General features: G+C 44.3%; 1 protein-coding gene across 1 annotated transcript in view; it reads left to right on the top strand.

Moving 5' to 3' along the window:
• LOC144769611 (uncharacterized) overlaps positions 1-26,072 on the top strand; it is a 248,238-nt gene that overhangs the window by 54,911 nt on the left and 167,255 nt on the right. The window contains exons 20-25 of the mRNA XM_078653774.1: positions 3,688-4,344; positions 8,711-9,281; positions 17,852-18,444; positions 21,281-21,842; positions 22,832-23,031; positions 24,346-24,738. Coding sequence (XP_078509900.1) covers positions 3,688-4,344; positions 8,711-9,281; positions 17,852-18,444; positions 21,281-21,842; positions 22,832-23,031; positions 24,346-24,738 — 2,976 coding nt within the window. The remainder of the gene's footprint in view (positions 1-3,687; positions 4,345-8,710; positions 9,282-17,851; positions 18,445-21,280; positions 21,843-22,831; positions 23,032-24,345; positions 24,739-26,072) is intronic.

The raw sequence follows: 26,072 nt of genomic DNA on the forward strand, positions 1-26,072 counted from the left end.
CCCCACCGGTGCAGCCCTTGGCCACAAACCACACTGTAAATTTGCCCCCCCCCCGAGAGAAAGTTTGTGAGTACCCATGCTCTAGAACCACATCAACCTGATATAGAATTTTTTTGTTTTTTCTGGCCATTTTTAGTTTTTCCCACTGTGTTATGGTAGTTGCCAGGTCATCTGCTGTGGTGCCTCACAAGATTTTTCTGTTCCCCCTATGGGTTTCTTTGTTTATTTAGCTCTTTGTCTTATTAGATTTTTATTAAATGTATTTAATACTTGTGCTCAATCATGTCGGAGGATGGTGATGAAGTTAAAATGTTGCCCCCCCCTGGTAGCATTTCTATGGATGCCCATGCGGAGGGGGCATCGGCGGCGGACCGCGGATCTGTGCATGGGCGGTAAGGAGGGGGAGCTGAATGTGTGCCCTTCGCGCTACTGGCGGGGGAAACATGGCTGCCACATCACGTCCCTGACGAGACCCCTTGCCTTGCCCATTGGAGAGTGCCAGCTTGCAGTTCCCTGCACAGTGCTTACCCACTGCACTTTGACGACTGTGGCGGTGCCTGCATAGACTGACTGGGCTATTGCTTCTACACTGCTGTGGGCTGCATGGGTTCTGTCCTTGGGCCCTCAACATCTTGGTTGGGCTACGCAGCGGACCGGCGTACTTGGCCTGACCTATCTCACGGATGCGGCTCGCCTGAGACCTGGTGCTCTTGAATGGTGCATCCTTGACTTTCACTATCGGAGGCGCCTAGACACCGGTCCCTATTGTTGGAGGTGGTGTTGCCTGCTGGAGGCTCACGCTGACCCTCTTGGCCTGCGGTAATTGTCCCACACTCCCCTCATATTTGTGTGCGTGGTACACGGCTACTGCGGGTGCCAGCCGATTTTGACCTTCCCGACCCTCCGAAGCCTGAACCCGCACTTCTGGGGACTCCATTGCTACCTGCCTCATCGAGACACATATTACATATTGTCCCACTGGTTTCCTCTGACTACTGATATTGTTCTGCACCTCACATAGCTGTGACTGACTGAGCCTCCCTGCATGTACATACACAGCTTTCCATCCTTCAGCGCTGACGTTTTGCACGGGCTGTTCCTGGCCTGAAGCGCTCTTCACATCGCTTGTAAGGAGATCCTGTTGCTTTGTGCTGTGCTCGGACGCAATTGCCTATTGCCGCTCCAGGAAGTGATTGTGCTAACACCTACGTGCGCACGCCACACTCCGCCATGGGGAAGCCCGATAACAAACAATATAAGCTGTCCTTCGACTCTGCAGCCCCCAAGAAAGGACTGAAAAATGCGTCGGATGCGGGGGAACCCCACGGCGCTGCGAGATCTGGAACTGGCTCCAACTCTGCGCCGGTGGATATGCATCAACTGATGCAGGAGATGCGACAAGGGTTTGCCACAATAGTGGATAAAGTAGACCGGATCTCCTCTAGGATGGACGCCATCGCGCAATAAATAGACGTTCATGAGGAATGCATCACGGAAGCGGAGAGGCGTATATCTACTACTGACGACACCACAGCTTCTCACACGGCGCAACTCTCCAGGATGGATAATGTCCTTAGAGTTATTGCGGCTAAGAACGAGGAATTGGAAGCCCGAAGCCGTCGAAACAACTTTCGCGTGGTGGGCGTGCCAGAATCCACCAACACAGGGCGCATGGAGGAGTACGTGGTGAGGATGCTTCTGGCGGCTGTAGGTCCTGACGCATTTTCCAAGGAATTTATCGTAGAAAGAGCGCATCGCTCATTGGGCCCGCAGCCCAAACCTGGAGCTCCCCCGCGACCCATCATTGCGCGGCTTCTCAACTACCGAGATCGAGACACAGCACTGAGGGCAGCACACACCAACCGTACCTTGTCATATGAGGGGGTCAACTTCTCTATTTACCCAGATTTCACACCTGTGGTGCAAGAACAACGTCGTAAATTCCTTGATGTCAAACGGAAACTGCGAGACCTGCAAATGGATTATGCATTGTTGTACCCGGCCAAGTTGCGGGTGACTCACCAAGCCAAGCAACATTTTTTTACAACTCCACAACAAGTGAGCGATTTTTTGAAAACTCTGCGCCATGCACGCTCCGGTCGCAGGGGAGCTGATGATGTGCCGCAGGAAGATACCCAATCGCTGAACGGTGATGGCTAAATGCCGGGCTCGATCGCCTGGATGCCTTGCTGATCCACTGCTGCCATCCTAGAACTGGTGAACTGCTTTCAATCACAATGTACACTGCTATCGACCGAGTACACAGTAGACGAGTGTTGGTATGCTGGTGGTACTGTACTTCGGGCACCACTCCCCTTCCTTGACCGTGCCCACTTCAGGCCGTACAGGACGAAGGGCAAGGTTGTGGGGGGTGGCTCTGTGCCTCCCTTGATGACCCCCATAGGGTGTACCCCCTTGGATGTGTTTGCTGCCTTGCAGCTGTTGGGATGGTTACTCGTTGGTGTGGGAGGTGGGTGGGACGGGACTTCTGGCAAGTTTGGGTTGCTTCAGTGGGAGGCGGGGAGGGTGGGGACCAGTGTGAACAGGGAGAAGTTTTATCACCTCCGCATTGTTTTTACTCAAATGCTTGAACTGTTTTACTTTAGCATGGTGATGACGATCCCTAGGCGGGGCAAGTTGAGAGGGATGTTTACGAGTTGGAGTACGTTGTTAACTGACCAAGCTTTCAAAGAGTTCTTACGTTTTATTCTGACAGGACTTTATGCGGATTATCTGCGGGAATGTTCTCTCGCACGGCATTGTGTACACACGAGCATTACCCCACAGGCTTCTATTGGCATGTATATTCATTCACGACCTGGTCGGACAACCCATTGGCTTCTAGCGCATCGATTGCTAACTGTTGAAACATTGCCTTTCCATGGAGGACACTGATTTAAATGTATTAACGTGGAATGTGCGGGGGTTGGGGGACCCTAGGAAGCGACGTCACATCCTGTCATACTTAGATCGTCACTCGGTGCACGTCGCCCTTCTCCAAGAAACCCACCTCAAGGCACACACCTCCCACACTTTCGCCTCCAGATGGGCAGTACACACGGTGTTCTCGTCCTTCTCTAACTATGCTAGGGGTACAGGTGCGTCCTTTGCCATGACCGGTGTGAGAGTGGATAGCCAGGGGCGCTATTGTATGATGTGGGGTAGATTGGGGCACATTGCTATGACACTGGTATGTTGCTACGGCCCCAACATTGATCACCCGCACTTTTTCACGGAGCTATGGGCAACAGTCGTGGGAACAGGTCCTCAACACATTATTTGGGGGGGTGACTTCAACACTACTCTAGACCCTACCGTGGATAGGTCTCATCTTCCCCCGCACCATTACACTAAGGCAAGGGTGACGCTACGATCGGTGCTCACTGAGTATAGTCTAGTGGATGCTTGGAGGCATTTAAACGCGGGCTCTAGGGAAGGTACACACTTCACGGCACAGGCGCGCTCTTGGGCGTGGCTTGACTACATATTTTTGACGTCACAACTTTCTACTTCACTTACTAAAGCACTGCACCTCCCCAGGACGTATTCTGACCACTCCCCCGTGAAAATCACGTTACGCTCAGCGGATCTAGGCCCCCCACAACTGCATGGCGGATGCAACCTACGATGCTGCTTGACGCGGTATTCCAGAAAGAATTACGCTGTGAATGCCTAGACTTTTTTCAGAGAAATAAAGACTCGGTCAATGACGTTGAAACAATCTGGGACGCGTTTAAAGTAACTTTGAGAGGGCTTTTCATTGCCAAGGGCTCCGGAGTTTTAAGGAGCATCTTGACACGTTTGAGGTCCCTTGAGGCAGATCTTACACACCTTGAGGTGTCATTGGCTAGGAACGCTGACGATGCTACCCTCTTGACTATCCGCGAAAAGGTCTCTGAATATACTGAGGAGGCTGCCAGAGAAACGAAATTTAGAGGCAAATACTGGGCTGCTAGGCGCTATGGCGAGGGCGAGAGGCCTGGTAAGGCCTTGGCTGCGACGATGAAACTGGCCAGAACACCTAATGTTATCCTAGAACTCGAGGACCCAACCGGAGAAGTGTGTATAGACACGACTCGGATCCTCAATGCCTTTGTGGAGCACTATAGCTCATTATACACCTACACTAGAACTGGTAGCTTCTGCTTACAAGACTATCTGGCTGACGTTTCCCTTGGGTGGCTTAGTGATGCACAAAGAGCGTTCTTAAGTGCCCCTTTCGAGGTGGATGAAGTGCGTGATGCCATCATGAGCATGCAGTCCGGGAAAGCTACGGGACTAGACGGAATTCCAATAGAATTTTACAAGACATACATAGACTTTATGGCCCCTGTACTGAAGGAGGTATACGAGGACGCTCTTGAGGTCGGCCACTTACCGCCCTCTATGCGTGTCGCGCTTATAACATCACTACTAAAGCCCGGGAAACCTGCGACTAAATGTGACTCTTATCGGCCCCTCTCCCTCCTGAACTGCGATGTGAAAATACTTGAAAAACTAATAGCCCCTCGCATCAGCCTCTTGCTCCCTACCCTAATCTTACCTGACCAGTCTGGTTTTGTACCTGGCAGAGCCACTTCGCATAATTTACGTACCTTTTTTCTGTCTTGGACTCAGTCCATGAGGACCTACCTATGGCTGCCATATTTCTTGATGCTACTAAGGCCTTTGATTCCCTGGAGTGGGACTATGTATTCCGTGTCCTTGAGAGGATGGGTTTTCCAGCGATATTCATCTCATGGATTCGGCTCCTGTGTGACCGACCGGGAGCTAGAGTTCTTATTAATGGCAAACTGTCTTCGGAATTCCCAGTTACCAGGGGAACTAGACAGGGGTGCCCCCTGTCGCCGCTTCTATTTGCCATAGCGACAGAGCCCCTGGCTGCAAAATTGCGGCAACATCACAAAGACAATGGCCTACGTTGTTTTCAGCGTCAACTGCTGATATCAATGTATGCGGACGACATCACCTTATATGTGCGCAACCCGTGCGACAACTTAAACCCCATCCTAAGAGAGTTTATAAGGTTTGGTAGACTCTCTGGAATTCAGATTAATTGGGGTAAATCGTGCATATTCCCACTCACGGCGTCCACGGTTAAGTTCGGACTTGACTACCCCATTGCTTGGTGCGAAGGAGACTTTAAATATCTGGGCATCAGTATTGAGAAGAATAGGGATGAATTACTTACAGCTAATTATGGCACCACTATGATGCGTATCACTGATAACATAACGAGGTGGATCACGTTACCCCTTTCTTTAGCTGGTAGGACGTCCTTAATCAAAATGGTGATTCTCCCCCAATTATTATACCTATTTTTAAATATCCCATTCTACCCTGGTAGATATTTCTTCCAGCAACTTCGGACGGAACTCATCAGACGTGTGTGGGGAGGGAAGTCGCCTCGCCTAAAATGGGAAACCTTGATTAGGCCCTATGCTCAGGGTGGGTTTGGCGTACCAGATTTCGAATTGTATTACCAAGCAGCTCAAGCTCATTATGCCTATTTCTGGATGCACCAGCCTCGTTATATGCCCCAACTAGCTGTGGAGCACTGGCTGGCCCATCCTATTCCCATAGAAGGGGCACTCTACGCCCTGGTACCAGGTAGAGATAAGACACCTACGACAGTAATGAGCACAGTAACAGCGTGGTCTCGACTTACTTATAAGATGGAGGCAGCTATGCTATATGCGCCTTTGCTGCCTTTGGTTTACCACCCGCGATTGCCCCTGCTACAAGAAGCTGGTTTTCGCAAACTGCTATATAATATACACGTTACAACATGGGGGACCTATACCATAATGGCATATTCCGATCTATGGATCATCTATATGAGAGCATACAACCGACCCCGCTGGATGTCTTCCTATACATTAGACTTCGTCAGGGTCTCAAAGCCCTCACACCTGACTTCCCACATGAGCCCCCGACGTTCCCTCCACTGCAGCTCTTGCTTCAAAATGACACCCCTTGTAAACTTGTATCTACGCTCTATAGATCAGTACACGCGCACATAGACTACCCAGCTTTAGCTGCTAAACTGAGATGGGATCAAGAATTAGACACTCCACTAACAGACGAACAATGGGGATTCTGTCTCCAGCAGACGGAGCGCATTTCTGCCAGCAGCAGGTTTAGGATCCTCCATTATAAATACATACACCGACTATACTACACCCCGGTCCGAATGCATAGATTCCGTCTTCGTGCTACTGACACCTGTGATAGATGCGACGCCCCAGGAGCTGATTTTCTGCATTTAGCGTGGGGATGCGGGGAGGTGCAGTGGTACTGGGGACAAGTATTCGCAGCTTTATCTAAAATGATTCATGTTGAACTAGACCCCTCCCCTGTCTAAGCTTTGTTGGGATATATGGAGCCCCTACAAGCAACATACCGCAAATGTATTGCTCTAGCCCTCTTGATGGCCAAACGTAGAGTGGCATGTCGATGGGGCAGAGGCAGGGCACCCAAGTTCAAGGATTGGATTCACGATCTTACATATTGCCAGGAACAGCTTCATACATACTCTGAGCTGCTACCACTTGCCTCACGGCCCAGGGACATATGGGCCCCACTACAGTGCTACTTAGCTCAGGTGCATGATGACGCCTCGGATGGGACGACCACTTGAAGCTTTATGGGGGAGTCTTTTTTGGGTTTTCCCCTGGTGCGCGGAGGTGTAAGTAGGGATTGACCATGTGAGTCTTATTGGTTGCATGAGACACCGGAATGCCCTTTTCCTAGGCAAATGAAACTGCATACCGCAGAAGCAGGTGTTGATTTCACTGTTATACTGGGGTGTGTGACCTGGAGGGGAGTGCGACAGGCATCAGCCATCGGACCTGATCACTGATGCCGAGTCTCCATTGGGGGCAATGAGTTGTCGGTATGAGAAGCTGGAATATACTATGCGCAACTACCGCATATAGTACAGGACTAGTTGCTGTTCTTCTGATGGTTTTTTATTTACAACGTTCTATAATATGGGTCAACTGATACATGCATGCTCTGTGGATTGTGAACTGTGTACGAATCAATGCACTCTTTAACAATGTAATGTACCTGAAAATGTCAAAAATAAAGTGTATAAAAAATATATATATATTGCAGTATTTGTCACCATCCTTACAGCTAGAGCTTGACACAAGAATGCCCTAGATGAACACAGCAATGACCATCGTTACCCATATCAAATTGAGAGACATGTCTCATTGTGTTAACATATATTTATATCGTTTTATCTTTATTTCCTGAAAAAGGATTCCATCCTGTATTAAATACAATCAATGTTACCCACAAATATCGGACAATATCCCAGTACTGTCAGCCTCTGGTGGTTTGTGGCTTAATAAAATAAGTGCGAGTCCTCACTAACATGGTGAGGAAGTTCAAGCAATGAACAGCAGGTTCTGCTTACAACCCATAGTAAGATTTCAAATGCACAGAGCAAAATTGCAGAAGGGAAAGGTTCTGACGTTGATCACCAATAATAATCAAATCAGTTCAATTGAAAGCAGAGCAAGCACACTACCGCTCAGACATTTTTTCTGTTCTCAAATCGCCCACACTTATAGTCTATGTATTTTGAAAGATTCTAAGACTATCCTCTGAAAGAAGAGCTGCCTCTACAGAACAAGTACTGTGTGCATCAGTTAGATGATCTGCTTTAGAGAATGGATGATCAGTGCAATCATTCCATAATTTACAAATACCCATTAAAATAACATCATCAATAGGGATCAATTGCACTTGTCAATGGCAGACACCAGAATAATGCAGCTATTTCATTATACTGACACTATTATCCTAATACTGATGTATTTAGAAAGACACCATTGCAAACTTGTGAATTCTTTGCATATTAACCTAACAAGAATATTTTTGGGACAAAATGTTAAGTAGATGATAACCCTTTTTTTAAGCTTGGCCAGCTCCTGAAAACTATACTTATATGTGGATTGACTTCAAATACCACCAGTTCATCAGTTTGCTTTTTTTTTTAACAAAGTGCATGTAGATTGTTGTATGCTGATCGATGTACATAAAGGTTTGGTTGAAGCATTAAACGAATTGCAGTAGTCAAGAAAACTGACAGGCGGGTGATACAATTGAAACAAAACTGGGGAGAAAGACACTGAGCAAGAGACAAAAATATACCTCAGCAAAGCGTTGTCAATGAGTTTAATCTTCCATATTAAAGTTTCAATGTTGCAAAGAATTTCACAAACACCAAGCAAAAGTTCAGTATCATATAAAGGTAAGGTAAGGCATAAACCATTGCTACAGGTTATCGGTATGCTGCAGCCAGTCTCTCTGTCATTCTACTATCCTAACCTGGGGGGAAATCGTTTTTCCTGCAATATTGGGCATTCGCCTCCATAGGGCAGACTCGGCAAAAAGCCTTGGATAGTGCCCAGCATAATATTGATAGATATAAACAAAGATAAAAACATGTTGAGCCACAATGCCGCCTGAAAAATTTTAAGGAAGGAAAGAAAACAAGTGAAGATTTGAAAAGCGAACGTAAGTTACATGCTTCATGGTGCGATTTGGAGGCCTTACATTTGAATAGTCTAGTGTGATTGAAAGTGTTAAACTGGAGAGAAAATGAAAACAACCGTGAGATATGTTGCAGGGTAATGCAGATAGCAATCTAATCAAAAGCATGCGTTAAAATGAACACTATATTTATGCATTTCAGATGAATGGCTCCCAGTATATTCTTCCAGTTTCTCATCAGTCTGGAAAGATCCTTGTCTATTACAGCGGCTCTTCTGCTGTCCTCCAGACTGATTTTGGCCTTGTGGTGTCCTATGACTGGTGGCATCATGTAGCTGTGCAGGTGCCTGCAACATACTCAGGATCTCTTGATGGACTTTGCGGAAACTTCAATGGAAACAAAAGTGATGACTTTAGGATTCCAGATGGATCCCTAGTAGGCAGAGCAAGTGCGTTTGGAAACAGCTGGAAAGAAGATGATGATGAAGACTCTGCTTTCAACTGCATAGACACTGACAATCCGCCAGTCTGTGGTGAAGATATGGTGTCCATGTACAGCAACCTGAACCACTGTGGAATTATGAAAGATCCATCTGGTCCATTTAACAGCAGCCTCAATCCTGAAACTGAGGTCTACTTCAAGAACTGTGTCTATGACATGTGTGGAACTGACGGCGACCAGCAGACACTATGTGAAATTATTAAAAGTTATGCCCATTATTGTCAGAATCGTGGCAATGCCATCCGGTCATGGAGGAACCTCATTGGATGCGGTATGTAAAAAAGGCCTATGTTGTTAAATCTAGAAATATGCACAAAATAAGTATACCTTTATCTCAGTTCTACCCAGTAAACAACGTTTTTATTAACATACTCATGTGATCCTAACACTTATAGACTGTTTAACAAAAAAGTTGGAAATCTGCAGCTGCAGGTTTCCATTCTCGTTAGAAAGCAGATTTCCAAATACTTAAAGTTTACAAAAGACTTCTTGGTCACACCTGGAATTCTGTGACATTCATTTGTAAATTCCATTTAGTAATTGTTAGAACTGGGGGTCTGTAGTTGGTTGAGGTAGGTACCTTAGGCCAAATAGAAACCCTTGCTTCTAAGTCAGGGAAAGGAAGGACAACTTCTCACATAGCCCCTGCTCACCCCTTTGGTAGCTTAGCATGCGCAGCCAGGCTTATCTCTAAGGCAAATGTATAAAGTATTTGCGTTGGTAACCAAATAATGACACCACAAATAGACTCTACACGAGTTTCATAAAAAACAAGTATATGTTTATATAAAAAGATATATGATGAGATCACACAATAAAAATCCAACATATGCATATTTGTAATGTTTCACCTTGCCGGTTATTAGGCCAGCAAGTCCTTGTAGGTTCTTGCAGTATTAATGTGCAATTCTAGATGATCCAATGCAGTTCTAATGCAATGCTAGGCAGTTTGTAATGCAAGAACCAGGAACTTTGTAATGTAACAATAATGCAGTTAGTTATGCAACAATCAGGCAGTTAAAAATGCCAAAATATTGCAATTAGGAGCGCAACAATCAGGCAGTTCATTATGCAAAAATAACGCAATGCATAATGTAACAATCAGGCAGTTCGTTATGCAGAAATAATGTAATGCATAATGCAACAATTAGGCAGTTCGTAATACCAAAATGATGTAATGCATAATGCAAAAATCAGGTAGTTTGTTATGCAGAAATAATGCAATTTGTGATGCAACAATCAGGCAGTTCGTAATACCAAAATGATGTAATGCGCAATGCAACAATCAGGTAGTTCGTTATGCAGAAGTAATTTATTTATTTATAAAACCTATAAAGCGCGCTAATACCAGCCGGTGTCCTGGCGCTGAAGTGGTAACTCCCTGAAGTGGTAACTCCCTGAGATTGAGCCTCCCTAACTAGAGGTTAAAGAGCCATGTTTTCAGTTTTTTTCTGAATGCCAACAGTCTCGTATTTTGTTTGAGTGTTAGAGGGAGGGAGTTCCATGCCTTTGCTGCTCCCCCAACAAAGCTCCTGCCCCCCAGCGTGCCTTCCTGATACGGGCTGTTTTAATCAGTCCCATGCTGGCCGACCTTAGTTGTGTCCCTGGTCTATACCATTGGAAATGATCCTGAAGGAACACCGGGCCCAATCCATGCAGTGCCTTGAAGACAATGCAGAGGGCTTTAAACAAAATCCTCATCCGCACCGGGAGCCAGTGCAACTTCTCCAGTTCCCTAGTAACTGATGAAAACGTGGGCAAGCCCCCAATGAGGCGGGCTGCCGCGTTTTGTAGGACCTGAAGTTTATTGAGCAACCCCTGTTGGGCCTCTAGAAAAATGCTGTTACAGTAGTGGAGGCGTGAAAGAATTTGCTGTCACTACCGTCTTTCTGCTTCCCTCCGGTAAGAAGGGGAGAATCTTCCTAATAGTTTTCAGAATCCAATGTATGGACGAAGTCATCGCATTGACTTGGGGTTTAAAGGAAAGTTGGTTGTCAATGATGACTCCAAGATTCTTCACCTTTGGAGCCGGATATGGTGGAGCTCCCATGTCTGTAGGCCACCATTTAGAGCTCCAAAGGTTAGTATTTGACCCAAAGATAAGGACCTCTGTCTTGGAGGAATTCAATTTTAAACAGCTTTTTGCAATCCAAGAGCTGACTGCAGACATGCAGTCTTGAAACCTGGCTGCCACCCCCAACTCTTTCCCCGGAAGCACCAAGACCACAATCTGGGTGTCGTCGGCATGAGATGTTAACTCGAACCCAAAGGATCGGATCACCGGGGCAAGAGAGGATACATAGATGTTAAATAAAGTGGGGCTTAGGGAGGATCCCTGAGGGACCCCCCTGGGGAGTTCGAAAGGTCTTGATTCAAAATCACTCATAGCCACCACTTGTACCCGGTCTTTCAGGAAGGCTTTCAGAATGTTAAGTGCTTGCCCCTGGATCCCGCAGCCCTCCCATCGGTCCACCAACATAGCATGGTGAACCATATCGAAGGCCGCTGACAGATCCAAAAGGATCAGCACTGCTTGGCCCCCATCGTCCAGCACCATCCGTACCTCCTCTGTGGACTTGATCAGAGCGTTCTTAGTGCTGTGTCCTTCCCTAAACCCATGTTGGGCCGGGTCTAGACCCTTCGAGTTACGCAGGAATGAACAGAGCTGGGAGTTCATAGTTTTCTCAATGAGTTTTGCCGGCAAAGACAATCTGACTATTGGCCTATAGCTGTTAGGGTCCGTAATATCCAGCGAGGTTTTTTTGAGTAGTGGGCGGATGGATGCCCGCTTCCACACTGTGGGGAAGTCGCCCTTCTCAAACATCAGATTGAAAATGCTGGCTAAGGAGTCTGCAATGGGGACAGCTGCCAACTTTGCAATTGACGTAGGGCAAGGATCTTGGGGTGAACCTGACTTGGTTGCCATCAGTAGTTTTAGAACATCGCCGGAATTTACTGGCTCGAAGGCCGAAAATTTAATCCCCGAGGACCCGGCAGGATAGACCCTATGGGACCCCTCCATGAGGCTATGGGTCACCTGCGGATCAAGTGTGGTGAAGATTGCTTGAACCTTGTTCAAAAAGAAGTTAGCCAGTGATTCACAAAGTTCGATATTGGGTGGCACAGTCACCGATTTAGGGGAGGTCAGACTGGCCACCGTATCGAAAAGTTCCTTTGCTGAAAACTTGGCCTTCTCAATGCTGTCCGTATAATAGGCACTCTTGGCGTTCCTGATGCTATCTTTAGAAGCACTTTGGCTGACTTTTAGTCTCTCTTTATCTAGTTCATTGTAATTCACTCGCCAGATCCGTTCTAGCTTTTTGCGTATTGCTTTAGCTTCTCTAAGCTCGTCGGATAACCATGGAGCAGATGGCACCGACCTAGTGGGCCGAAATAACTTAGGAGAGACTAACTTGTGACAGGCCCTGTCAATCCACTCCGTGTACTCAGTGGTAGCTATGTTCACGCCTACGTGCAAGGCTGACCTAGAGGCTGTGCAATGCGTTATGCAACAATCAGGCAGTTCGTAATACCAAAATGATGTAATGCGTATTGCAACAATCAGGTAGTTTGTTATGCCGAAATAATTTACTAGGGCATCAATTACGGTGCTTAGGACAGTCTCTATGCCACTACGGCAGACTCGCTGTCAGCTACTGCCAAATCATGCGCTCAATGCAGGTATAGTGTAAAACAACATGTAGGTCCACACTCCGGCCCCAGTACTGCCACTCCTCGGAAAGTACGGGCCACAATACGGACTTCAGAGGAGGTTCGGGCTGCAAGAATGTGAAAGGCCAAGAGCATTGCTCTTCGAGCCTGCACCCTGCCCCAGGCGCAACACTGAGCTGAGCAGTACCTGGGGGGCGCAACCTCGCTCGCCTCTCCTCTCGACTTGGGCCTCAGATGCAGCTTCTCTGATTCTGGGCAGTGGAACTTGGGCCCCCCACCCCTGACACTGGGATGGTTAGAGGTCCCTCCTTGGCTGAGATGGACTCAGACCGGCGGCACAGCTCCTCTGGGGATCCCGTTCCGGGCTAATGACAATGACGAAGATCTCAGGCTGCAACAGGGCACATGCACACTGTGTTGCTTAAACTCACTTGAGCTCTGGGTGCGCGGTTACAGGGCACTCCTCACGAAGGTCTCAGGCTGCACGAAGCACACGCACCCAGCATCGCCTAGACTCCCTTGAGTTTGGGGTGCACACGATCACAGGGCAATATGCACGAAGGTCTCAGGCTGCACAAAGCACACGCACACAGCATCGCTGAGACTCATTTGGACTTGTGATGCGCACGATCACAGGGCAATCCTTACAAGGGTCTCCGGCTTCAAAAAGCACACGCACACAGCATCACGGAGACACATCAGGAAACTTTTGTGTTCCTGAGTTTCCACAACAGGGAGCCAGCTGTCCTCTGGCCCTTGGGGATACGTTACTTCAGGATACAGCACACAGCAAAGTCCCTTTAACCTCTCCTTGGTTAAAGCAGCAAACTGCAGGCCAGCCCCAGAACACACAGCAAGGGTCAGTCCTTTCCTTCATTCTCTTCAGCTGTTTCGTCCTTGGCAGAGGTTCCTCTTGACCACAAAGTAGGTTTAATAATTTACAGTCTTGTTCATTCCATTTTCCAAAGTTCAGGGGCTTAAGCTCTCATAGTTATACCCCTCAATGTCTTTGAAGTCTCTCTGTTCAGGGGGCACTGACCCCTGTTCAAACTAGTTCTGGGTGTCTCCCTGCCAGTGACACCTTCTTCCTTTGATAGTGGGAGTCTGGATCCTTAATCACTCAGCAGGAGATGGAACCATTGTTTTATGGCAGCAATACAGTCCTCTTCACTTCCAGGGGCTACTCCTCCTCCAAACACTCCCGATGCTGGTCAGACTGTTGCTGTCTCACCTCCTCCCCTGGGTCAATACCTTCCCCAGAGCCTATCAAACCACAACCAGGCAGAGACACACAGCAATGTTAAAACACAAAAACCCAGCCACTTCTAAAAGAGTGGTTTCTAAACACACAATGCAAAAACCACCTTCACAAAAAGATGTGTTATTAAATTGTGACTTCAGGCACCCTAAACTTCACCTCTCCATCTTAAGCCAATGGGAAGATAGGCTAGAAACATATTACACAGCCTCCCCAATTCTGTCATATGGGCAAGATGGCCTTTCAACAGTGAAAAACAAAATGGAGAGTATTTCACTGTCAGGACATGGTGAACACTTCAGTACATGTCCTACCTTTCACGTATACTGCACCCTGCCCAAGGGGTTACCTTGGACCTACCATAGGGGTGGCTGATGTGCATAAAAAGGGAAGGGTAAGGACTTGCAAGTGGGTGTACTTGTCAGGACAACATGGTAGTTTAACAAACTGTGCACAGGTACTGCAGTGGCAGGCCTGAGCTCTCACTTTAAGGCTACTGGTGTGGGTGGCACAATTAGCGATGCAGGTTTTACGAAAACAAACCAACTGCCAATACTAATAAACATTTCTAGATCTTAATTCTCTGGCGTAATTTAAAAATAACAGGGGCTATTGAAATAAAAGCTATTGATTAGCGCATGGTTGTATTGATTCATTGATCTTACGCCAGAAAATTAAGATCTGGAAATGTTTATCAGTATTGGCAGTTGCTTTGTTTTCGTAGTTAAAGGGCTCAACCTTACTGATTAAGAGCCACACCCTGTATTGTTATATAGCAGGCCCACTAGTAGCAGTTGCATTACCAGCCCTGGCACACATAGCACACTTTACTAGGGACTTTACTAGTAAGGCAGACATACCAAACATGGGCAACCAATTACCATTACACTTTACACAGGGAGCACTTGCTCTTTGACACTGATCAGCAGTGGCAAAGTTCCCAAAGCATCTAAGTTGGCACCACCATGTACAAAAACAACTATACACCAAAGAAATGCTGAATCATTGAAATTGTTTGTGTAATTTACAATCAAATATGAAAAAAGATTCTAAAAATACAATTTTGCTTCTTTATTTGTATATACTTTATTCATTTTAATAATGATTAATGTTAATATTCTTTCATTTTGTACAACAGTCATTGACCCCTGAGTAGGCCATGCACACTCTCCCAGGGTTCCTCGGACTACAAATTTAGAACCACTGCTTTAGGATGCAACACCAGTGGGGAAAAGATTGTTTTCCATTGCTGTAACAATATAGCAGTGAAAAACAGATAACTAATCTGGTACTGATGGCAATGGCAGTCTTTGTAGAGAATTATAGATGTTGGTAAGGTGGTTCTTTTTAACTGAGGGGTTACAAGTGACATCAAATAGAGGAAAAAATTAAAGCTAGAGTTGGCTATTATGTCACCTGGAACCCAAGGTTGAAAACGCCACATTATTGACATTGACAAGTTCATATTGTAGGGAAAATAAGAGTTAGCAAGCACATTTGCACGTGTGATGCATATTTTCCACGCAGAAATACTCATTTACAATTCGGTTTTATGTGTGACCTCAGAAATCCTTTCACCCCTTATGGTTGACAATGTGGATAAGCTTCATAGGAGAGAAGGATGCATAAAGCATCAAGAACAGAAAAGCACAGCCACCAACTTTTTTTAAAAACTATTGTATGCCTGTGACCTGCTACAAATCCCCGCCACCCTTGTTAGTTTCATTCCTGCCCCAAGTACATGGACTTAGGACCAGATTCATCAAACAAAAATCCGCTCGCAAAGGGCCAGATTCTGAGAAATCTGGCCCTTTGCCAGCTGTATTTTTGCATTTGGGATGCATCATCCCAAATGCAAAAATCGCAATTCTAGAAATCGCTAAATTGTGATTATTTGCATTTAAGGAATCTCAATTTGAGATTCCTTAAATGCAATGCATGAAAGTGTTTAAAATTGCGAATTCGCAAATAGGGCACGCAAATTACCATGAAGTACAACTTCGTGGTAATTTGCAAAAGTGCATTTTTCAAAGTTCCATGTTGCGCACACACATGCCCTAAGGGCATGTGTGTGCACAACATATGTGCACATATCAATTTCAGGGGTGCAACAGGGTGTCCTTTGGACACCCCTGCACCCTTGAAATCGCAATCTGAGTTTGTGAATCGCTAATTGCGATTCGCAAATTGAGATTGTCTTCCCATTCATTCCTATGGGCCTCTAGGCCCATAGGAATGAATGGGGAGGTATTCCTGAATTGCTACTCGCAATTTGAGAGTGGCAAATAAGGAATTCTAAGAAATCGCTATTTTTTTTGTGATTTCTTGATGCATTCCATTTTGCAATTCCTTAATAGTGAATCGGTATTTTTCGCTACTAAGGAATCGCAAATTGGTTTGTTGATGCATCTGGGGGTATATGTAGTGTCCTGTCCCATCCTAATATTTTAAAGATAGTAATACCTGGCATCCTGCTAACCTTCCCCAGCAACCTTCGTTCTCCTCACCAATGCGTTTCTCCCTCCCGTCTGTCAGAGCAGAGAGCCAGCATCATCCTGAAAGACTCGGTGAGAGCTGCTGTTAGCATGGCCTGAAATCCCTAATGAGCGGGTCTGCTAATATTTCCACTGACAGACAAGTACGTTTGGCATGCTAACACACTTCTGTGTTAACAGCCATTCCACCACACTCCCATATATGTGGAGCACTTGGTGAAGTCGGGGAATACGATGGCAAGAAGTTATTTCCTTGGGGGTGTAACAGCACTGGAAACACTTCTATCTTTCCATAGTTTTATTAAAGCATTGAATACCCGGACTCAGAATCAGGTATTCCTTGTAGTGGATTTCTTGGGCAGTCAAACAACAAAAGGACTGCTGTAGGTAAATTAACTTTGCTGCAATGGCAATCCTCTGGTTATGCATAGTGAACCTTTACAAAGTGATTTCCTCCAGTTATGCTAAATTAACTTTTTCGATACGATATCCATATTATGATAACACTATGTTATTGCAGAGTTCCTTAAGAAAAGCCCTGGGTCTTAACATTTGATTCTTGAAGCGTGTGCAAATAAAGGTCGACTTCATTTAATATTTTTATCAAAAATTGCACCCGACGAACCCAACCTCATCTACTAAATCGAGAGCTAAGAATGTTTTACTTTGAGCCGAAAACACCCTACAGAATGGTTCACTTCATCAGGATAGAACACCAAAAGGATGCAGGAGGCATATCCTTTATCATTATTTGATGCTGTGGAAAAAAGAACAAGTTTAATTCGGAAAAAATAAAAACTTTTACTAAATGTACTAAAGATATAGCCAGTGTTACATTGAGTTTGTCCAAACTTCTTGGTAAATAACAACATGATGTTTAAACCTTCGTCAGCTTTTAGTCTAATTTACAAAATGTTAACTATTAGATATCTCGTTTATAGAGGTTGGCTCTTCCTGATAGGAAAACATACAAGTGAAGCTATCATGCTGTTGCATCGGATGTTCTTGCTCTGCAGTGTAGGCAGTGACATGAGCAAAAGGAATCAGTGACTTGCCACATATTGATACATTTCCATTTTCCTTCATTGCATTCTTAGACATGAGTACTATTCCGATTGGTTATAGTAATACCTCCATTGACTACACAGTTATTTTCATTATTATTGTTATTATTCTTATTAATACTGGTATTACTTTGTTTTTGTTATTGAAATTAATAGTTCCATTTTCTTGTTTTGTTATTGTTATTATTCATAATAATAAAAGTAGTTTGAACGTTTATTATTATGAATAGTAATAGCATCATTATTTTGTTCTTTTATTTTCTCTTATGTACCTTTGTGCAATTTGAGTGACAATTACTAACGTAGTTATCAATTCATTAGTTATCAATTTAATGGCATTTTTATTTTACAGACATTACGTGTCCCAGTAATCAGAAATATGAGTTATGTGGATCTTCTTGTCCTACTACCTGTGCGGGTGTCTCAACCGACTGCCGTGGTCAGTGCAAGGAAGGATGCCAGTGTGAGAGCGGGTTTGTTCTAAGTGGCACTGACTGTGTGCCACAAAGTCAGTGCGGCTGCACAGAAAATGGCAAATACTACAGAGCAGGAGGCACTTTCTGGAAACAGGACAACTGCCAGACGTTGTGCCGGTGTGATGGCTCCACCAGGACTGTCCAGTGTTCACCGTCATCTTGTGCCACTGGTGAGACTTGCACCACTGTCAAAGGCGTCTATGGCTGCCATGTTCTGCCTGACGGTATCTGCCGGGCATCAGGAGACCCTCATTACACCAGCTTCGATGGGAAAAGGTTTGATTTCCAGGGCACCTGCAAGTACGTCCTGTCTGAAGTCCAAGGTTCCAATGGTTCTCTGCTCTTCTTCAGAGTAGAGGTAAAGAATGAAAAGTTGCAAGGCCTGCAGGTGGCGGTGACCAAGGAGGTCTTTGTTTCTGTCTATCAGTCCCAGATACATCTCCAGAGTGGAACGCGTGGCACAGCTGAGGTACTTCAAGAGTCTATATGACTTAGGGCAAATACCTGCTCCTTTTTATTTTGTTTGATCTGAGCCAGCCTTTCATAAACATATTGAAAAAATAGCAGTGTTAGATTTTACATAAATGCATATGAAAGAAACATGCTAGCAGAGACTTGCATACATTGAAATTCATCTGTATTTTGTTCAAATTCCATTTCGGATTATCTAGAGAGTATTGCAGTTCTCTGATACCGTTTTGAGTTCATTCTCCTAACCAAACAGGCATATGAGATACAGAATTGTTCAAACCATACACGGTGATATTGTCACACTCCTACAGACTAACAACTTTTCATGTACGTATGTATGTAGGGGTAATTATTTAGCACAAATCACCTGATAGCAAAGGCTCATTAAACACTTGGGTAAGAGTTCAACATACATTATTAGAATGTTTTAGGAGACACAGAGTGAAAGAGGGTACCTAGTGGGTCAGGTGATAGTGCTCTGCCTTTAGTTTATTTCTGATTTGAAGTAGGGTATTATCAGTTCTGATGTCCGTGTGAATGTTCGTCTAGATCCTTGATGTATAGATTTAGAAGTCTTACCTTATGTTTTTTCTTCCTTGTATTACCTCGTTTCCTGTCTAATAAAACCTTGGCTTGGCTCCTGGGTAAAATTTTACTTTGAACAAACTCACTATGAGTCTCTAGATTTCACATTTAATCATAGGTTTAAGAGAGGGCCTTCACATGATTTCTCTTTACATCAGAGAGTTACATTTTTTCAGCCTCATACCATTACTAGGGTGAAGCAGTGACCTCTACTCCGTTTGTGGAGTTTGCAGAGGTTTCTGCACTCCACAGAGTACCCAGAGTTCTAAAAAAAACTCTTATACGCGAAGCCGAGCAGAGTTTTTCCTCACCCGCGCTCGTCAATGTTAAATTGGCTAATGCAATCAAGGAAAATCCAATGCTAGACCACCTCCTAGTGAGATTTTGCAATGCGGGGGGGGTGTCGCCAATGAATGCGATCGCTTGTGTTGAGCAACCATCCGTCCACTTTGAGGAAGCTGCCGCTCTAGTAGAAACTGTACCCCAGCGACAAAGCAGCGCCCTCTTGTGCTGATGCCATTTAGCGCTGATTTTCCAGTACTGGACAAACACCCGGAGCTAAAAAACAGCACAAACTGCACAACCTAATGCACTTTGCTGCATGCAGAACTCCGCCTAACCATTATGGATAAACAGAGATTAGAACAAAGACTTAGTTTAAGTGGGGAGGTTTTTACAGAACTTAGATTTATCTTTCAAGAAAATAGAACTGCTTTTTGAGGACTTCACAAGGTGAGAATGAGAATTCTAGTTTTCAGACTGATATCTACAGCTAGTTTTTATGTTTGAGGTAAGATTTGAATGGTTTCACTTTGGGACCAAATGAGTAGTCTGTCCACTGGTGGTTACATGTTGTGTTTAATGCCTTGCAGGTGACCACTGTAGGATGGGATAGACATATGGTGCATGCAACCATCCTTTTACTTTGAGTGGAGTTAATGCCACCACTTTTTTTTTTTTTAAAGAATTGAGAATGGGCTACTGCAAGTTTTTAATTACATTATGCAGTTCTTTAGTGCGTGGCTAAAAATGTATAGCTATCAACAATTATATTTTATGGTGACGTTTTTTGGAGAGTCAGTTTCGTATGGTTTGATTTTTATCCAGTAATTCTCAAGAGTTCTGCAGCTTTGTCTTAGAAAACTAAGTTGGTCTGAGCTTTATAAATTCCCTCATGACCACAATCTAGCATGTGTTATATGTGTGAAGGAGTTAACTGTTTTATGTACTATTGAGTTTGATAGATTTAAACATGACACAAAAATAGATAGAATTAGTTGCCCCCCAAACAAATTATAAAAGTACTGCTAGCTGGAGCGAACCTCCATTTACTGCTAGATCGTATACAGATTTTTTTTATTTTTAGTGTTGTTATGTAATACAAAAGGAATCTGAAGATGGAATATGTATTGTCATTGTTCTACATGACGTACTATAGGATTACGGCTACACTGTTTCACAGACATTGGCTTAAGATGTTGGCACTCTTAGTCTTTTGCTCGCAAAGATATCTACCACCTAGAACATTCAAATCGTATCATCTTTCTCATCATTTACGATAAAATGAATGCCAAGCTGCATGAATCAGAGGCATGGAACTCCTAACCTCCTGGAGGCATCCTTTATAGAAGAAGCTGCAGCATTTACAATTTCAAAAATTTCTCCCCAACTTGTGGAAACATGCTCAATTCAGAATACTTTCAGCCCTTGCCACACTCTCTCACTTTTCATTTCCAACATCTCTCCATCTATTGGAAGTCAATCAATTTAATTCCATTTTGTTTTTATTTTTTTATTTAATGTGATTTTATATAGCGAGAACATTACCCGAAGGTGTCAGAGCACTTTACAAAAGAACCAGTTGCATAAGGACTTTGTATTACATGAGTTACATAAGACATACAAACACAAAAAATTGCAAATGTATAAGTTGTAAGATATACAAAGAGATAAACTCTAACATCACATAGGAATGGTAGTAAGTACAAAGGTCTACTACATATATTAGAGGTTAGAGTTATATATATGCCAATTGCAAATTCACTCAGGATTACATTATAATTTTAATGTGATTCCATCACACAATATATACTTAATGTAGTGATGTTTGAAGGCAAATCTGATATGTCTACCTTGTATTGAAGATTATGTTATAGGCTTCAGATATTTTGTTGATTTACTTTGTGGCCTAAACAATTCATGTACAATTCATGTAATAACAAACCTTTTATTATGACTTTCTCAACCAGATAAATGGAATCATTCAGACTCTGCCTGTAAACATAAACAATGGAAAAATAGTCATCTTTAAAAGTGGAACCTATACAGTACTAAGAACTGACTTCGGCCTGACAGTCAACTATGACATGGTCTACAGCGTCTTCATTACACTTCCTGCTCGATTCCGAGGCCAAACCAGTGGTCTATGCGGAAACTTCAATGGGGTGATGGCCGATGACTTTACTACCCGAAGTGGGTCTGTCATTTCTAACGCCTTCACCTTTGGTTCCAGCTGGGTTTCTGAAGGCAGCGCTGGCTGTGACCACGGATGCTCAGGTGACTGCCCAGTCTGCAGTGCAGACAAGATCATGGCCTCCAAGAGAGCCTGTTGGATCATCCAAGACCCCAGAGGACCCTTCTCCTACTGTCACTCAAAGATCAACCCAGCTCACTACTACTCTGACTGCGTCTACGACCACTGCCTGACTGAAGGGAACAGCACGGTCTTGTGCCATGCAATTCAAACCTATGCAGCCACCTGCCAGGCTGGCAATACGACCATTGGCAGCTGGAGAAACAACTCCTTCTGTGGTGAGTTCATGATTTCATATAATAAATGAAGTGGATCAATTCCGCAAGTTAATATGTTGAACAGAAAAAGGTTTGACAACAATTTGAGACCTAAACATACAGCAACCCTGTATTGTAGTTAACTGGCCGGAACAAATGCTCCATTGCAGATGACTCCTAGCCAGAGCATTATCAGCACATGCTTATCAGCATGAAGCACTTCCTACACATAAGGGCGGTCTACCTTAAGACACAAATCTGCTAAAGGAATTGGTTGGTGTGCATTATATGATGATCCTGTAGTGGGGTAAACTAGCAATGTGCATTATATGATGATTCCATGGTCTGGTGAAGTGCAATACTAATTAGTACAGTGAGTAGTTTAAGGGGTTGCTACATTTCACATCCTAGCCACCATCATAAAATACGTGAATACAACCAGGTACATTTTTACTCTTTGTCTGTTGACGACTTCACCCTAATCGTGTATTTAATGAACCCATATAAAACAGTTTTAATTTGCAAAGCTCCTAATACCTGATGTGAATGGCAATGTATGGATTCATCTTTTCAACGTGACTAAGCTCGAATAATCATAATTGTGCAAATGCTGGCATGCTGATTTTGTGTAGTGATATGCCCAAAATTGATCATCTGTGAATGGACGACATCAGAATAAAGATGGGCCACGTCGACTAGAACTAGTCCTTGGAGACTGTAATTGCATAGTGATCCATTGTTGCATGCACTTGTGTAGGAAGGGCACAACTACCTTAATTGTTTCATATTAACAGAGGGGAGAGTAAAACAATATGTTCACAAAAAGGTTACTAAACATAATCTGGGCACAATTAACACTGACTATTAACTGGTATCTCCATAGGTCACATGAGAGACCATACTTTGCTCACTCATAATTCATCACTTAATTCGATCTGTTAATGTTGCATTTTGTAACAGATAGGAGTGTTAATACTCGCCACCAATATTATTCCTTTTGGTATTTGCAGCCATGGAGTGTCCTGTCAACAGCCACTATGAACTTTGCCAGCGGAGGTGTCAGGACTCCTGTGTCTCCTCCTCTTTGCTCCCACACTGTGGTGCCACCTGCTCTGAGGGCTGCGTCTGTGATGATGGGTACCAGAGAAGCGGGGACACCTGCGTGAGAGCGGAGCAGTGTGGCTGTCAGCACGAGGGGATGTACTACAATGTGAGTGGAACTTGCCTAGTCAACAGTCTCCTCCTCACACATAAACATGAGTTTTTGAGTATGAAAACCTGAGTGCTAGCTTGCCAGTTTCCTTCCCCTGGAGCCTCAATCAACCCGTCTTAGACAGAACCCACGGCATAAGAACATGCTTTCATTTGATACCTTTTAGAGTTCTACATCTCATTTCTTCAGGGTATCATTATTATTTCGATATTCCACCTTGTCAGTCCACTTGTATAGGCACATAGGTGTAAGTACCAATTCATTCATTCATCTTTTACTAAACCGACTTATGCTATCGGCCCAGCTTTATTCATGTTCATTATCCACTGAATATTTCCAAAACTATACCATATGCTGATTAAAATATTAGGCCACCACACTTTTAAACATCATACTAGCTATTAATGAAGATACTTTAACATTACGAAATATGTTCTTCAATTGGCTGCCTAATTGCATGCCTTAAGTCTCTTAAAATCAGCTCGACTAAAATACAGTTCATTCACATTTCTCTGATTATTCTTTTATTCGTCTACACCTTTCCCTACTCTTCTCTCTACTCTGGCCGTCTGCACCAATTTTGTTGAACTCATGTTGCGTTCACTGATTTGACAATCCATACACCCCTATCCAATCTGACCTAACCTGTATTGTTGATAACTCCACCACCCAAGACAAACCCCGATGTTCAAGCTTCCTCTCATCATGCTTTAGTCCTTTGTTTATAGCAAAATACCTTTATTGCTGACTTTACCTATGCCCCTCCTACACCTCTTAGACGTTTTCTTCACTATGCATATTGCTTTGTCTCATGGCCATTTGACAATCTTGCTCCTCTTCTCATCTTCCTTCACTGGTTCCTTCAGGAGACTGCATGATATTCAAGATGAGATTGATGATCGGCGTCTCTTTCTAGATCCATTACCTGCTTCAGCTCTCTTATTTCTCTAATAAACATTGTATTTTAGAAGGCTAACTGACAAGTAACTTTTGGCTTTCACAGAGCATGCATAGTATAAGAAAGTCATTATTTGTTCTTTACAATTTATTTGTTCTGCTATGTAAGTCTATTTTTTCCTCTTCTGCCTTTCTGACTACGTTCATTTGCCCTATATGTACATTCTATTCTTGCCACTGTTCAAAACCACTACATATTTTCTATACTCACTGTGTGTCCCAACACCTCATCTGTCAGTGTACTTCACATAGGCATGTCCTGATCGATGTATCCATTCTTTCAACCATAGATGTATAATTAATTCTTCTACCTTTGCTATTGATTATTTTGTTGACTCCTTCAATGTCTCGCAGGTTGGCGAATACATCTGGCTCTCCGATTGCTCCAAGAGGTGCCGCTGTGACTCCACTGGTAACTTCCGCTGTGCTAGCAGCAGTTGTGCCCAGCGACAGGAGTGTGCAGTGAAGAATGGAAAGCTAGGGTGCCAGAGCCCTTGGGCAATCTGCACGGTGACGGGAGACCCACACTACCACACCTTTGATGGCACTGTAGCCAATTTCATGGGAATTTGCGCCTACGAGATCAGCCAGGGCTCAATCGCTCCTTCAGGATTCTCCTACCGGGTGGTGGCAGAGAACAGACGCTACCAGAACCCCAAAGTGTCTTTTGTGTACCGCGTCACCGTCTGGGTGAACAGCACTGATGAGAACATCAAGCTGGTCTTTGAACAAGGAAAACTTCCACTGGTAAGATGTTTGTTTTCCGTTTGATGAATATGGATTAATATTTGTACTTGTGCATCAAAGACTGATTATATCAGTATGATTCACTTTTCCAAGAGCAGTCGCCCCCAATTAAAATGTTTTAGCTTATTGTCTACGAGCATCGAGGAATCAGTGACACCCTTTAGTTTTAGTGGAGAGGGGAGTGAGGGGCCACACACACGTTTACTCACACACATGACTTTACAAACACACACACATCTATTCACAAATCAAAATATATACATATATTCATAAATACACAGACACGCCTATACTATCAAAAACATATGTTACCTTCACTGCACATCTCCAGGAGGGATGCCTCGAATGTCGAAAGAGGGCTGGGACTGTTGCCTTCCCTTACTGGCTGACCCAGGCCATCCAATAAGGGAAAGCAGCTGTCTTTCACTTGTCAAAAAGTGAGATGGGTCAGTATGACTGTTTCTCTGACACAATTCTGTGATGAGGTGTGACTGATTGACACTCGGCCCTGGACACTTCAAGGCTTAGAACTGGATCGCCCAGGTTCAAGGCTTTCAGTCAGGCTCCACCTCGTCATGAGGGGAGGGCCTTGACACCATTTTGCTAGATTGAGGAGGTCACACCCATAGGGCAGAGCTCAGCTCAGGCAGCCAAGCACCAGCACATAAAGCACATCTTTCTTCTGGCTGCCTGACCTGAACAATAAGAGTTCCAGTCAGGCTGACTTTTGTTCAGCTTGACAGACATTCTTATTATTGGGGTAGGAGGTGGGATTGGGGGGCCTCTCTGACTGTATGTAGGGACCATGGCTGGCAGGAATCCAGCCGATAACCTGAACAGGAAAATATACCGTGCAGTTTTCGACTGAGTAAAAGTGAGTGGGAGCAGGAGTGCACCTCGTGATTTCTTTAATCAAATCTTGTGTTGTTGGATACGTCAGTATAGCATGTCTACCGCAGACTATGGAAAGTTATAGTAAGCACACAACGTGACATTCACTCCTCCCCAACTTCCATCACCTTAATGCCCTGCTGTGCCCAAGAACTCTCGGAATCAGGGTATGTTGTCCAAGGCGTAGCCTTTTATTCACATCAATCCAAGTAATTCACCACAGACCATTACGAGAGTAAAATATACTTCTTGGATATATACAACTATTCACAGCATCACACATTAACTGCATCAACATGTCAACAGCAGTAAGGAAATTAGGTACAACATTACACTTATTACACTCTGCTGCGCACATTGTGCAGGCAGGCCCCAATGCGCCACAGCAAACAGTCAGTTGCACTAATTGAAATCCAGGGCACCGCATACCTCACCAGCCCACC

This window comes from Lissotriton helveticus, chromosome 7 (genome assembly GCF_964261635.1).
Source record: "Lissotriton helveticus chromosome 7, aLisHel1.1, whole genome shotgun sequence".
Classification (NCBI taxonomy): Eukaryota; Metazoa; Chordata; class Amphibia; order Caudata; family Salamandridae; genus Lissotriton; species Lissotriton helveticus.